The 16,023-nt window shown below is 43.4% G+C and overlaps 2 protein-coding genes across 4 annotated transcripts in view; one reads left to right on the forward strand and one right to left on the reverse strand.

The window, feature by feature from the left end:
- Positions 1-7,960, forward strand: part of slf1 (SMC5-SMC6 complex localization factor 1) — a 33,880-nt gene extending 25,920 nt beyond the window's left edge. For all 3 annotated transcript variants that reach the window (XM_005722364.2, XM_005722363.1, XM_005722365.1), the window contains exon 18: positions 7,170-7,960. In XM_005722364.2, coding sequence (XP_005722421.1) covers positions 7,170-7,666 — 497 coding nt within the window. In that variant the 3' untranslated portion in view covers positions 7,667-7,960. The remainder of the gene's footprint in view (positions 1-7,169) is intronic.
- Positions 7,961-8,548: 588 nt separating this feature from the next.
- mctp1a (multiple C2 domains, transmembrane 1a) overlaps positions 8,549-16,023 on the reverse strand; it is a 68,205-nt gene continuing 60,730 nt past the window's right edge. Inside the window, exon 21 of the mRNA XM_005722418.2 lies at positions 8,549-11,568. Within this exon, the coding sequence (XP_005722475.1) occupies positions 11,497-11,568 (72 nt within the window). The 3' untranslated portion in view covers positions 8,549-11,496. The remainder of the gene's footprint in view (positions 11,569-16,023) is intronic.

Consider the following 16,023-nt stretch of genomic DNA (forward strand, 5'->3'; position numbering starts at 1 on the left):
GTGTGTGTGTGTGTGTGTGTGTGTGTGTGTGTGTGTGTGTGTGTGTGTTTTAAAGGATGAATTGTATGGGGGAGGAAGGGCTAGATCCCACCCCTACCCACTCTACCTCAGTCCCTCCAGGCTTATGGAGCTGGCAATGAAAGGATGCCATGGCTGAGGGCAAGGCTGACACTGCTTTCTCCCCCTCCTCCTCCCGTTGCCCAAGGCCGCCCCACATGACCCTGCTTGCGTGTGTTTGGCTTGTTTTTAACACAGTATTGAAGTGTCCTTGGCTATATATTTTCGCGTATGTGTCTACATACGCAAAATCGTTTTCATGAGTCTCAAATGCTTTAATGAGTGTATGTTCGCTGTTGCTCCTCGTGTCCCTTCCTTTCTCAGCTGGTAGAAATGTTATACGTTTTGCAGGGTGGCCATGGCAGCCGGTACTCCTGATTGGAATGGAAAATGACCCGGAGCCTTTAGTTGTGCAGTTCAGACCTGGCACGCGCATCGAGGAGGCGTGTCAGTCAGCAAAGAGGGTGGAGAAAAATAAAGAAAAGAGCTTTTAAGCTGTCACCACACAGCCCCGTGACCGTAATCACTGATGCCGTCCTCTAAATACTCCCCACCACGTTAGTAAGCGCGGCTAGTCCACCTCAACTTGTAAACACGAAGGGATTCTCACGAAGAGATTAAAGATGCTCGAAGAGGAAAGAATATAAAAGTTGGAAATAACTGTTCAGGTTTAAGTGTTTTAAGATGTTTCTACTTCAATTATTTGCCTTAAGTTGGGTTCAGAGACCCCAGAGAAGTTGCTGCATGACTACTTCTTCAATTCCTCTTTCAGTTTTTGTGCATTTGTGCATGTCTTGGATGCACGCACACACAAACACGCACGCCAGATTCTGTGATCCCGGCAGATATTAACGCAAACTAGTGGTTGTGGAGCAGAAAGATGTCATTTGCTCAGTGGCACAAGAAACACACGGTCCCCTTGGACAGCTGTAGTCAACGTGGTTCGTCTCTGTCTTTCTCTGTCATAGATCTGCGCGCACACACACTACACACAGGTAGTTGTTTAGACACACTTGGGCCTTTTCACTGTCAGCATGGTAAAGAAATAAATAAAGTTCATTCTGCTCAGCACTTATTTCCCCGTGGGTCCTGAACTGGCAACGGTGAGGAGCTGAGCTCTTGTACTATTAGAGGTGAAGCTGTGTTTGGAGCCCTCGGCTTCACTCCGGAGTGTTGGATGTTTCAGCTGCAGGTTTCTCCAGGCTGTAGTTCAAGGACTTTCCTCGCTGGGAATTCTGACTAGTCTTCTTTCTCTCTTCCTGCCTGTCTCTTATTACCCCTGAAATATACGCAGACTCACCACATACCTGTATTTCTGTGGGGTTTTTGGGGTGGGGGGTTTTTTTGTTTGTTTTTTAGGGGGGGCAGTTGCCGTGGATTAAATCTGGGGCCTCTTTCCAGTGGTGTTCCTGATTACTCTTCGCTGTTCTCCAAGATAAAGGTGTGACCCCTTTTCAGAGAAAATCTGTATGTTTTTATGTAGATGAGGGCCAAAGATGTTCCAAAAATGAATGTGGTGATTTTGAGATTTGCTAGCAAGTGCTTCTTGCCTGTTATTTATGCCCAGCACCACTTATAATATACAAAGGCACGTTTTGCCCTTTCTGTTTCCCTTTTAAACAGCTGCAGTATTCAGTGGGCATGAAGGCCACTGAGAGCTACCTTCTGTAAAAAGAGAGGGCAGAGGTCAAGGAACATTAAACTTTCTGTTTTTTTATTTACTTTGCTGTCCTCTTTCACCTACAAGGTTCAGGGTTTATTTAAAAGGACTACATGAAGGGATGGACGATGAATTTGTAGGTGTTGAAAGCGTGCTTTTCTCAACCGCAAACAAGGCTGAGATTCAAGGTTTAGTTCATTTCTTTTGTTTCCAGGTTGACTGAAAAGTGGGGTAAAGAAAACAGCATGGTCACAGGACTAGGAGATCTTTATTTATTTATTATTGGCCATGAAGATTGCTGTCTGTCCCTGTGTTCCAACTGTGAACTTAAATCATCACATGGTCGACAAGAATGAAAATGTTAGAACGTTTTTTTCTTCTGAAGCTTAAATTAAAACGTTGAGTGACTTCTCTGCGAGGAATTCAATGGTATATTAAAAATTATGGTAATAAAAAGTACATGCAAGAGACTTTTTTTTTAACATATTTGAAATTCATTAACAAGAAGGCAACAATGGCTGATGTTTGAACTTGGGAGGAATGGGTCGTAGTGAAAGCTCATGCATTCAACAGCAGTTTAGTGTGTTTTCTTAAACCGTTCTTTCAATGACGAGCTGAATACAGCAGCGTGAATGGAGTGTTGTAATTAAAGTATTTAAGGACACTTCTAGCTCACCTCTGAAGCTGTTTTTGGAGAAGAGAAAATATTGTATGTAGTGGAAGTCATTAAAGTCTTTAAACAATTGGGATGTAAAGTGATTTGAAGTTTCTCAACTCAAACTTTTCCCACACAATAAAAAAACTGAAAAGTCCTTGTTTTAGGAATGTATATGAGGTGGAAGTGAAAGCGATTCGTCTTTGCTCGTGTCCTATTCCAGCCTGTCCCAGAAAACAAAAACAGAAATGAAGAGTTGATTCGTCTAAGTGATGTCATCAAATTGAACTTTTTGGGGGATTTACTGACTGGGAAATAAGACACAATTAATTAGATTAATAGATAGATTCACGACCAGTTAAGGATTCATTTAGAGCTCCAGTCTGACAGCCTCCCCAGCACCCATAATGATGATGATGATGAGTTTTATGAGTATATCGCAATAAAAATGTGGTTTGATGACCATTTGAACAGGTTCCAGGTTTTTTGAAGAATAGCAAGGGCAGTAAGCGGCATAGGCAAAGGTCATCCTTAATAACCTCTGATGTACACCCAGTCGTCGTTGTTATTATTATTATTATTATTATTATTCTGGAAGCAGCCTTGAAATGTGACAGAAACTGCTCAGTTCAGAAAAGATACCTAGTAGGTGGGAAAGAGTTAAGGTGCTAAAGGCCAGCATCCAGTAAGTCGAAGCATATTTGATGCCCATTATAACTAGAAGTGACTGTAGTGGTGTTGGATTACACAAAGCATAGCAACTGTTTACAATGCCAGCAATATTTTAATGTGAATTAACAAGGTAACAATAATATATCCAAACCAGTGCAGTTACTCCTCCATTAATATCGGTAAACGAAATATCACTGAGTGTTCAGACACTGCTGTTACAGACGGGGATTTTAGCATACTCGTCTGTCTGGTTGTTCCACATCTGAAGCCTCTCCGCTGGCTGCTTTGGTGCGTCACTTGGTTGGCCTTGTTGTTTTCGCTGTGGTTTCTAGTTGCTAGCTAGCAGCTCCCTGTGGATAAGTGATGCCGTGCCCCTGGCTGCAGTTCACACACTCACCCTGCCTCTCTTTTTCAGGCAGCAAGAGGGGGGTGGGGGGCGGGAGAGAGAGAGAGAGGGCGAGAGGATGTTTACCATGCTGTGGAGCTGCCTGCTTCCCAGCTTGTCTGCCTGAGCCCCAGCCTCAGACCAGAGACAGAGAGAGGGAGAGACATAGGGGGAGGGAGCACGGCATCTTTCTTTCCTTCCCTCCCTCCCTCCCTCTTTTAGCGCCGATTTTCCCTTCCTCCACTCTTGCTTTTATATTTCTTGTCTTCGCCTGCCCTCTAAAGGCCAAAGGGCTTTGCGCTCTGTATGTAAATGCCTGTGTGGTGTGAAACAGCCAGACTGCATCTGGCTGGTGCATTCACTCAGCATGTGAATTTCCTCCCTCCGCTAGTAGCTTCAGAGCTTAGGTTATAGTGGGGTATTTTTGCATCAAACACACACGCACAAACACACACACACAGAGGTTGGTGTAATTACCCTATGCTCTCATGTAATCCCCCAGGTGCAGTATTTATCTCCACTGCAGCATATCTGACACCCAGCGCCAATACCTGGATTCACTTCAGTCACAGTCCCTGCACCAAAACCATTCCTCAGGCGGTAGTCTCATAACACTGTGTTGTATACATGTATTACATTATAAGCAGCACGTGATGCTATTTCCGTGTCTTCTGTTATGTTGAAATATGTAATTTAGCATTGGATATGACCATTGACATCTGTATCGAGTGCAGTAGAGTTGTGTGGTGGAACATTAGAGGGTGTCTTACGTCCTATGATGGATAATAAGGAGCGACTGATTCTTCTGTTCAGTCGATGGAACGAGTAAAAACAAATATGAAAAGGTGAAAGACAGGAGCTGACGCTTAATGGAAATAAGGCAGGTTATCATGCAAATGTGACAAACTGCAGACACTGTCACACAGTCAGTTGTGTGTTCTACAAACAAACATGCAGCCTTCAAACAGTCAGCCTCGCGGGCTTTCTGGCAAGCCGAGCCCAAGCCCGTGCTAGGGTGGCCCCTTCCTCCCCATCACCAGTGTCATCACGTTGGTTGAAGCCTGTCTGTTAGTGGGGTTTAATGTGATGATGGTGGAGAATACTGGGGGGAAAAGCACACACGTTATCACTTTATTTTTTTGTTTTTATTCTAGTGCAAGATTTCTTTTGTCTGATTGTAAATTACAAATGTATTGTCTTATAATGCAAGTGATGCTTTGTATGGTTATTGTCCCCACATGTCCTTTTTCATCCAGTGTGCATTTCTTGCACTATTTCTAATATGATTTTTGCCCTCTCTTGTTCGTTTTTATGTTTTCTTTGCTCAATAGCAGCTTAAAGGTCATTGCATTGCAGCTAAAGAGGACTGCTGCTTTCATAGTCGATGAAAAGAGAAGAATTAAGTAGGAGTGATTGAATTGAACCTTGTATTTCCTCTTTACTTATTTCCACTTTAAGTTGAAAACACTCTACAAAGTGCTTGGGTTCATGGCACAAACTTACAGCCCACTTGTGGAGCTCTATTAAGCACGGAGTTTCTCAAAGGAACACACAACAGGGTATATTGTGAAAAAGGAAAAAAGCACTACTTAGAAAGCCGTCCCTTATTTTTCATTTTATTTTATTTTTTAAGAGATAATATAGAAAATACAGAAAAGACAAAAGATCCCCACCCCTTCTTCAGCTAACACTTGAACGTCGACCTGAAACTTTCTACAATGTGTCAGGCCAGGGTTGATTTCACACATTACAGTGGATGAGTGTAATGGCGAAGACAGCTTGTTATAGAAACCTGGTGATTATGACCTGCTGTGAACAATCTCACTCTGTTTCACATACACCGCTCTGCTTCTTCTCCCCGCTCGCCTCCCCCCACCCTCCACCTTTCTCCTGTGGCCACTTTGATCAAATCTGCGCTCTTACGTCCTTGACTGCTGCCCCCGACGCCTGACCCCAGCATTCGAAATTTGCTCGCTTATGTAAAAGTTTATGTAGATTAATGCCACAATTTATGCAGATTGAGTTTTTGCCACTCAGACTTGAAGCACTAAAAGGTAGATGAGCGTTGACCTTCCCCACTAACGGCTACGTGAGCTCTCATCGATTATCTCATAACTGCTACAAACAGTGTAGCAGACAGAGGGATGAAGAGCAATTTCAAATTTCATAATGTTTCATTTTTAAACTTTTTTTTAAGTGTCGCTTAGAGGAGAGAGAAAAAAGGATGGCTTTTTATAAAAATGGAATCTGGGAGGCTTAGTAAGTGCGGTTTATGTCACAATGCAACACACGCACATGATCGTCCCTCCTTTAAAACATCATGCTTCCTGCAGCCCCACAGTGTCTGTCAAACAGAAACAACTGCCAGCAGTGGTATCGAGCAGTCTTTCAGCTGTCTGTGTGTCATTCCGAGCCTCCACAGAGCCGTAAACTTGCTCACAAGTGGCACCAGCATTGCCGAGGTTGAACAGTCAAGTGCCATCAAAAGCAGTTTGCCACAGAAATGGGTCTGTGTGAAAGCAAACAAAGGGCTCACACTTGACTCGACCCGCTCCACGTAGGCTAAATGCACAGGGGCTTGTCTGACACTGGAAAATGGCTTTCAGCCTGAACAGAGAAGCAGAAGAGTAGAGCGTAGAGGAAGGTGGAGGGAGGGGGGGTGAATGTCACCATTATAACTTTGCTGGCTTTCTAAAAGGAGACGGAAAAAGTGTTACATTCAAGCAGAGACTGTCATCTTCAGTTTGAATGTAGTGAAGCATGTCTGAAAGGGCCATGTCAGGGTTATTGGAGGTGTTTTTGAATGTATAGAAATTCCCGGAAGCTACGAGCCTATATGGAGTGTTTGCAGCACAATAACAGATGTTATGGATTAATGCGTAACTTGAGTGGCGTTATTGTTACAAGCCACTTTTTTTATTTTTTGTATCACAAGCTTAACAGATCAATTTGCTGATGTCACAGTCACTAGTTAGTCATCCCCCCCAGTAGCACCCTGTTCTCTGATGAGCTCCCTCACAGGAGCACATAAAAGGAAGGAAAAGCAGACCCTTCATCAGGTCACTAACCCTTACACAAACACAAAGTGACCCGCCAGTCAGAGAGTTGAGACAAGGTGTCAGCTGATGTTACTGCTGAAGTGAGCTAAAAGCCTCAGCTGGCAGTGAGTGCCACTGGGACAACAGCTGTTCATTTAAACTCTCTGCTTCACACACTGTTTTTTGTTTGGGGTTGGGGACTCTCCGTCACTGTATCTGTGTACTGTTAGTGCGCACACACAGGAATGCACAATTTAGATCGGTTGCGGCGTCTTGCCGTTGACCCGTGTTGTCTCTTATGCCTTATTTGATAATGACGCTGCAGTCGAAGGTAGCTTTGGCTGCATGTCAGTTTTATCTGTGCTACTGTTGTCACTGATGCTTCTGTTTACATTACACTCATTAACACCAAAGTCTCAGACCAAACTGCCACTTAAAAATATTTAAAATCGGATTTTTTTTCTACTGCACCGTAGCTTCAAGTACATGTTAACCTGTGTTTCTAATGTTCTGCCTTAATTTTTACAAAAGCACTTTCACATATGGAGACTTATGACAGTAGTGCCTCCCTAACTGTTGTCATTGTCGCTTTGAAGACTATGGAGTAATGTTTTGTCGTATCAGAACAAATAGTTTTAATTTGTGTTTTAAAAATAAAAAAGTTTGTGTGATCTGATCCTGTACATCTCTGTCCCATCTTAGGATCTGTCCTTCTACGCCAGACGGATGGCCACGGTCGGGTCCCGCTGGATCTAGTCTCTGAGCCAAGTCAGAGGGAAGAGCTCCTCCATAGTGCACAGCTTGGAGACACAAAGTTTTTGAGAAATAAAGCAACTGAAGTTAACCTTCCCCTCTTGGAGGCTGGATCATCTCTGCTGTCCCTACTCATTTTCTCCTACCTCAGGGAAACAGGCATTCCTCACCACACACCAACCAGCGACAAGCACCACAGCCTGGGCTACCGGCTGGTCAGGGCACTGGAGAGGCACTCCTTCCAAAAAGTGACTCAGGGCTGGGCAGACCAGCGGGCAGTGAGGCTGGTAGAAGATGTAGAGACATTGTGGGAGCTCAGCCAAGGGAAGTACCAGGGACAGGTGTCTCAGGGTGTAATAGAGTGCAAAGGAGAGAACACACAGTTCCTGATGAGGGTATTAGAGGATCTTAGGTCGCGAGGAGAAGCACTAGTAGGTGATCTGTAAGGTTAAAGGATCACTTTACACCACACTGAAGCTGACTTAAATGCATAACCTGTGAGTGAAAGTGAACAAAAAGGTAACTTTTTATTACATGGTCCTAAAATTTGCCAGGGCCTTAAAATAGGTCCACAGGGCAAAAAATAAGTCTTCCTGTGGATATCTGCCTCTAAAGCAAGCATGCAAGTTCAAAGCTGTTCATTTCTTAAGTGCTACAATTTTATACCTACTAATACCTAATGTTCATTGGCTTGGTCTGTTTATATTGTATATTTTCTGGAGTTTTACAAGTTCTGTGTTTTGCAAATATTTCTTGAATTTAAATGTTATTTATTTTTAATATTTCAAGATGCATGTTTTTGTATGACACCACTAGTGTTTTATTTCAGTGTCGAGTGTTGCTACCTCATGTTTTCGTTTTTCTTATTTTTTTTGCATGTTTATAAATAAAAGTGAATTATATTCTTTGATTATTTCATTACTTCATATAAAAATTCTGGCAGCAGTATATCAGATGTCTTAACAATATATAGATATGTCTTTTTTTCTTTGTAAAGAGCAAGTCAGCTGAAAGGTGCTCTGGAGATGGAGGTGTTTATATGTTGGCTACACAAAAAACAGTTATCCAGCAGTTGTGCTCTCAAATGGTCTCAGTGACGTACGCTCTGGGTTTCAGCCACGCAGGCACCAGTGAAGAATGAGGAGCTTCGCAAAGCTGAACCGAGCAGAGGGGCCCATGTGTTGGTGAGTGAGCGGTGCAAAGGAGGCGACTTCAAGCTAAAACTGAGAGCAACAGTCCACATTTCATTCATTTCTTTCTACAAGCACCTTCGAAACAAAGCTCGTCAGTATAGAAAAAGGGGTTGCAATAAATCAGGAAAAACAAGATGATAAAAAATATTTTAATTTCATTAGTTTTTTTAAATGAGTAAAATACATCAGATGCATTCCATTACTCATATCAGAAATATATACCACATTTTCATTTGACCCAACCCTGTCTTGGCTTCTGACAGCGTTGCTGTCTGAAACTCTTATTGGTCAGAACTGGGCACATAAAGATGATGTCACAGGCAGGCAACATTGCAGGCGGAAAAAGACAGACCTTAGAAAATGAGGCAGGCATACACCTACTTTACAGCATCATCACCAGATCATTGACAGGCATACTGTATAAAATACAACCATAAATTAACAAGTAATTAGCTATGTACAGTACGATTTAAAAAATAAATAGTCTCATTTCAACTTGGTGCAAATAAAAGTGCTTTTTTTTTTCTCTTTAAAACTGTCAGTCTGATACATTCCTTTTCTATAACTCATCTTCTTGACATCATACAAAATAAAAACACTTTGGTTTGCTTTAAAACAGAGCCCAAACGAAATCTAATGACGAGAAAAGGAGTGAGAGACAGTTTTTGGATGCAATGCCGCACAATAGTCACCACAATTTGCTGGAAAATGACTACATATAGTAGTAGACGCATACACATCAGGTATTCTAGCAATCCCTTTAGGCATTATACAAAGCCATCCCTCACGAGTCACAGAGTGGGTTTGCTGAGGAGGCTGTAATCAGTTAGCGACGTCGCTCTTAGGGGATAGTCTGTTATTGTCTTTCAAGTGGATTCCCTTAACAAAAAAAAAGAAAAAGAAAAGCAGTGGTCCTTTGGAGTGACAGATCTGAGCCTGTTGATATTTAAGCATGGAGATGGATGGGCAAGGAAGGAGGGAGCGGAGAGAGTAGACAGACGAAGTGAGAGGGTGACAAAATAGCAGAAGAGAGCTAGTTGCGGTGGGAAGAGAGTTTAGAGTATAAAGGCAGAGACACAGACAGACACGGGGTGGGGGGGGCAAGCAAAGCTAAAGAAGTAGAGGCTGAGAGATGGAGGCAGGGATCAATAGGATGAGAGCAGACCTCCTCAAATGTAGCCTGTGCTGTGATCTTTCAAGAGATGCTCAGCGAGAAGCCCAGGAGACCATCCCTTAAGACAGGGTCGCAACCCCGCTCACTGACGAATGAGGGAACCGCAGAGAGAGCAAATGGAGGGAAGCATGACGGGAAGAAGGATCTGAAATAGCATAAAACACACACATACACACATACACTCCTCCTTCCCTGACATCTCAGGCCTAAGTCCCCTTGGAGCCTTGTCACACAATGACTTGCTGCTCATCTAGCATCTAAGCAAACTCTACACCAAGTAACAGCTGGCACTTCTGCTGCAACGCACACATACACACACACACACACACACACAGCGACTGGATCTAGGCATCAGTCTACAGCTGGAGGGGAGATACAACTGTAACGCACACCGACACTAAGAAAAGCAACTCGTCTTTGATTGCATAAATGCGTATACGCAAACACTCTTACATACACAGTTCACATATACAAGCCTCTGTCTCTGGAAAGACTGATCAAAGTTGAGCTTTGGGCACAGGAGGTGGGGCAGATGGAGAGGGCGGCCAGCCTGGGGCACAGCATCACAGAAAGCATGTTTGCGTTTGTGTGTCAGTTGTTGGTGCGCGTGTGCCTGAGAGCGGGGAGAATGTTCCTGTTCCAATACAATGTTTTTCATCTGTCAGCGTGTAGGTACAGTAAGGCGTGCGTGTTCGAGATCTCTGAGAGGAACTGCGCGTTTACGCGAGAGGAGGATGTTTGTGCCTCCGAAACACAAGATGCTTAAGCGCAGAAGCATGTGTGCGTGTGGCCGTGAACGCGCTCGCGTGTGGCCACCGAGGAAAACACATGGGGGAGATGAGAGGGAAGGAGACCAGCCTTTCAAACAAGATTAGAGCTGCGGCTGCCTCAAGGCCCGGCTGCCTGACGACACTCTGCATAAACTGGGTGACATCTATATTAACACCACGACGGCGGGCCCAGTCTGCCGTGCCGCCTGACAGAGAGAGGAGGCGACTCATTGAATGACAGAGGATTTTGACATGGTTCAAATGAGTCAAACAAGGCAACAGCTACTGATAAAGTTTTCAGGTGTAACACTAATTGTTTACTACAGACTCAGACCTAAAAAAAAAAGGAAGTTAATCTGGCCATTGTATTAAAGCACAAACAAGCCTTCAGCCTGTTGATCCAGGTTTGTGTTTGTGTAAAAGGAGATATCTGGAGGCTACCACCGTAATTGCTAATCAACTTGGCTGGCTGAGTTAAGTGGAGACAGTCCAAATTACTGCCAGTGAAAGTAACACTGCCACATCCAAGAGGGAAAGGAGAGAAAACAAAACACACTTCAGTAGAAAAACAATTACAAAATATAAACATATTAACAAAATCATTCAATAACTTAAACGGGAGCTTAAAGAAAGAAAGAAAGAAAGAAAATTGAATGCGGTATAAGGCTTCTCCCTTGATAAACACACCAAGTGTCATTTTCTTTTTTTGGAACAGCGAGAATAAATGTTAAACTAATTTTACTTATTGTGTGACACTTGTGGGAAGCTGTCAGAGTGATGGAGAGAAGCAGCAAGGAGAGTGGCTCACACGGCTGATGTAAAGGTCATTTCATCCATCCTTTCCACTTGCCTTTAAAAAAAAATCTAAAGCATTATGGTTACGGTAATAATTTAAGAGGTTTCTCGCACTCATTTTGTTTCATACAAAAAAGGACATTTTGGGAAACGACTGTACACCATGAGTAATTAAATAGGAAAAACGAGTTGAAGAGAATTAAACAGGAAATAAAAACAAAAATGTTAAAGGATAGCTGAGCCGAGCTGCTCCAGAGGAGTCGTCCTCTTGTTCCTCGGTGTCCAGTAATAGACCGAGTGAGGAAAAGTGGAGAAGAGAGGAGTTGGTGGGCGGACGCAGTCATCTACCCGGGGTTGTTTTTCTTCCTTTTATTTGGACTGGGATTGGGATCCAATTTCAGCTCTCGGTACTGCACCTGTTAAAACACATAGAAACACGCACGCACACACACCACCCGGTCAGGTGGAAAGAGCAAAGGATGCTTGAATAGCACAGAAACCCTCCAGAGGCTCTAGTCCAGCTGTGTGGAACAGTGGCCTCAGGGAAGAGATTACACACTGATTACAGCGCGCGCACACACAGATGCGGACGCTCACACGCGCACACACTGACACGATACGTGTGCGCTGTTCAAAGCTCCGACTGCGTGCTCGCTCGCAGATGCACACAAATACACACGTACTTTCACAGATGTGCTACAGTGGCCTAAGGGAAGGGATCACACAAACAAACAAAGAACAGGGCAAGGGCTCATGGGAAAGCTTGGAGAGACAACAGAGTCATTTTGGTATAGCAAGATGGCGAGGAGTGAAAGGGCAGGAAGATGGGAACGAGACAGAACGAAGGAAAAAATGCACCATAACCCGTTCAGAACCAAGGTTTGAATAACCGTTAGCAATATTAATACACTCCTCATCCAATGTAGCTTGATACATACTGCTTTTATATCAGAAGGATTATATGACTTGCTACTAATTTAGGGATAAAGTTACATTTTGATCAAAAGGAGCCAATTAAAAATATCAGCAAACTAAATTCTCTGACCAAATTTTGACTCTTTGCTGTATCATTTTCTTGGCTGAGAGATAAATGAGCACACTGGAGATTTTCGTGGGACAAAATACAATCTCTTCTCCATGTTTCACTCTATAATCAAAGCTGTATCAGTCACAGCCAGACATCTGACATGGAGAGCTTTCCTCCTTCTCAGGAATGAGCGGACAGTATGGATGACATCTACCTGATGAGGCTCCTGCTTCTGGATGGGCTTTCCTACGCTTATCCCAAGTCAGCTGTTAAGTGCAGAACAGCGACATCGTCTAATAACATGACTAAGAAGGCAAAAGGACGATTTTACTTTAAGTAAAGCCCCAATCTGTTGCACATCTGTATACATCATGACCCTATTAGGCCACAACTGGAAGAAGCTGTTTTATATTTTGGGATATCAATTTATTTGCTTTCTTGCTGAGAGTTACACGAGAAGAGCGATACGGCTGTCACATATGTCAGCTAAATAAGGAGCTGTAGCCAGCATCTGGTTAGCTCAGCTGAGAGAAAGAGAGAAACAGCTAGTCCGGTTCTGCCCAAAGCTAATAAAATTCACGTAGTGAACAGATGAGATTTTACAGCTGGTTTTTGCTGTGGATCATTTCTTGATCAGGAGCAGCGACCTCCTGGAGTCTTGTTGTCACCGTTTTAAAATTAGTTTTTTTGTACAAATGAAGTCAACGAGATATAATGTCCTCATTGTGTGCTTTGGAGGTGCTGGCAGGCACATTTTGTTACCTTTGGCAAGCTCTAAGCTGTTCCTATTGTTTTATACCAAACTGAGCTGTGCAAATCATATGTCCGTGCCAGTTAATGGACACATATGAGAATGGTATCAGTCTCGTCACTTTTTTTCACAGCAAGAAAGGGCAAAACAAAGCTTTTCTAAAATGTTAAACTACTCCTTAATCCTATAAATGACCAGGACATTATTTTTGTATCTGCACTGCATCGCTAAACCACTTTAAACAGACATTTTAGTTGCGTATTGCCTCACTTCATCACTTCATAAGATGCTTAGCGTCATCACTCAGGGAGTGTCACAGTATGTCTCAGCAACAAGAATTGATTCACTCTTGACAGAATCCTTTCCAAAGATGGTGAGCCGATCCTAGAAACTGCTCTTACGTGGAAGTGATGGACAGTCAGATGCAAACGGCATCACAGTGGCTGAGTATCAACAAACAGAGGCTGTCACACTCGCTTTCAAATGTGCACATCCGTGCATGCGCGCACAAATGCAGTTGCTAGTCTAGACAAACTCAAGGAAGCGACAAGCACTAGCCACTGAATCGGAATACTAATAGAAAAAAAAAATAGACTTAACAGTGACTGCACCAAAGAGCCAGAATCGTCTGAGGATTCCCTCCTAAGTTGATGTACTATAGGCTACTCTGCCTGGCTGACTGACTGACACTCTCTCTGATTCTCCAGGAAGACAACAAACCGACATCAATATGGTTTCTCTGTTCTGTCTCATGGTAGTTCTGTCTACTGTGGACAGGAACAGCAGCATCTTTCAGCACCGACTGGGAACAAGCCTTTATCATCCATCTTTTACTGGTTCCCACTGTCGCTTCAATGAAGCCTTCCAGTCCTGTGCCTGCAAAGCCCAAACACATGTCCACATGTGTGTATGTGCTTCAAAATGCAGACACTCATATACAAATGAACACCAGCAAAGACAAAGAATGCACAGACGCCCACATAAAGAAAACCTAGGCACTTTTTTTTAACATTATCAAATCATATAAAAAAAACAAACAAACACACACACACACACACACACACACACACACACACACATCTACTGTGGGTTATTTTGGTTCCTCTGTCTCACAGTGCTGGTCACCAATGTCCCGTTAAGGTGCTTACAGAGTGGTTAGGCCAGCATGTGTTGCTCTCTACGCCTCACTAAGCAGCCAGACTGCTCTGATTCCGATCTGGATACTCCACACTGTCCACAAGGCAAGCTAACAACATACTTGTATTTATACAAGGTAACATACAGCTGTACAAATACAGTCTGTTTGTTGGACACAGTCAGGACAGAAGTAAGACTGCACGCCGAAAGGCAATCCAGGTAGAGGAAAGGAGAATGATGAGGAGCAAGATAAAGAAGGGACAGAAATAGACAACAAAAAAGGAACAAATCAACAAAGGGAGAAGGAGAGAAAACAATGAGAGGAAAGAAGAGACTGGGTGAGACAGTGAGACAGAGGGATATCTATGGATGCTCGGGTGATGACAGATATGTGGGTGGGGATCCTTTTATAGCCATGCCAACTAAAGCAGACAACAGAACAAAAACCCAGGGGACAGAGATGGTTTGTATGGCCCTGTGTGTGTGTGTGTGTGTGTGTGTGTATATGTGTGTTTATGCAGTGGTAGTTCTGTTAGGGGACCATGACAGTGCTGGCTGAGTGCCCACATTGACTGCAATCAATGACAGTGGTGCGTCTGTAGAAGAACAAGTGGGTGAATTGCTGAATGATTGAATTCACTCGTGAGCAAAGGAATAACAGCACGTCAGCGCGGACATCTATTGTACTCATCATCAAATAACTAAAAGCAAATTAAAAAGATCCAACTTTAATAAAGTGTTTCTCCATATGTAGCTCATTCGCATCTTTCGCTGTTAGTTTTAAACAAGTCAGTATGAATCCAAAAAGTAGGACAGGTATTGTGCGTGATCACTGAATGGCCAAACGCCTACAGGAGCAAAGAAGATACACGGCAATTTAATTCCGTGCGTTGACATTCCTGTCCAAACAATTCCTGTTTGTGAGTGAATGCAAACAAAGAAAAGTTTGGTTGTCAGTAGAAAGTAAGGTTTTGTTTCTCATGAAGAGTTGCGAAGGGGATCAACAAAAAGAAATAGCGCCAAAAAAAACCAACAACAACAACATTTCAATCAAAACAAGAGTTTTCACTGTGAAGAGCTGCCAGCCGGGAGAAATGGGGGCTCATGCATCACAGGTTCAATTCCAGCTCGCGGGTGACAGGCCCGCCTGATGTTACACCCTTGGCTCCCCACTCACCTCACCTAATAGCACACACGCAAAAGCACCCACACAGGCGCCAAAACTAGTGGAGGCAAGAGCTAGTTAAAGTAAAAAAAACAACAAAAAAACAAAAAAAAAGGAAGAAGAAAAAGAAAACGCAGAGGAGGCGAGGAGAAAGTGGGACGTTAGTAAAATAAAATGAACCAAAATTGGGGGGAAAGTAAAAAGTGAGGTAATGCAGCAAGCACACAAGCAATTTGGTACACGAGCGGGGAACTTAAAGGGAACATCGACAAGAGAAGCGGCGGGTAAAGACCCAGCACTGCTCAAAGGCTGCTCCACCCTCGCTCCTCTCCTTTCCCAAATGTTGACAGTACAAGTGCAAAACAGGCTTTGAAGTGTGCTCCGCTGAAGGGGAGCGTGTACCATGCATAGTGCTTCGTTTAACCGTGTTACCCACAAAGCATCCCAGGACCTGCTCTTCCCTCACTGCCTCTCATGTTCTCTCACCCCCTTTCACACTGAACCTTTGACAGTGTTTTGATGTTGCCAGTGTGGGCAGACAGACAAGGCGAAACCAAGGTGGCTGATAGTGAGCAAAAAAAAAAACAAAAAAAAGGTGGGGAGGGAAAAAAACGCAAATAGGCGAGTAAATAAATTGATTCAAAAAAACCTGAGCGAGCTATATTTTAACGACACTATGTCATTCTCCCTTTCAGTCCTTTTTCGCGCAAAGCACGAAACTCGCCGGGTTTCATCTCGTGCGACACCTAAACGAGCATAAGGGTTATTAAATGTTTCCAGGGAAGCACTGC

This window comes from Pundamilia nyererei, unplaced genomic scaffold (assembly GCF_000239375.1).
Source record: "Pundamilia nyererei isolate P.nyererei 1_Seehausen unplaced genomic scaffold, PunNye1.0 scaffold00006, whole genome shotgun sequence".
In the NCBI taxonomy this organism is placed as follows: domain Eukaryota; kingdom Metazoa; phylum Chordata; class Actinopteri; order Cichliformes; family Cichlidae; genus Pundamilia; species Pundamilia nyererei.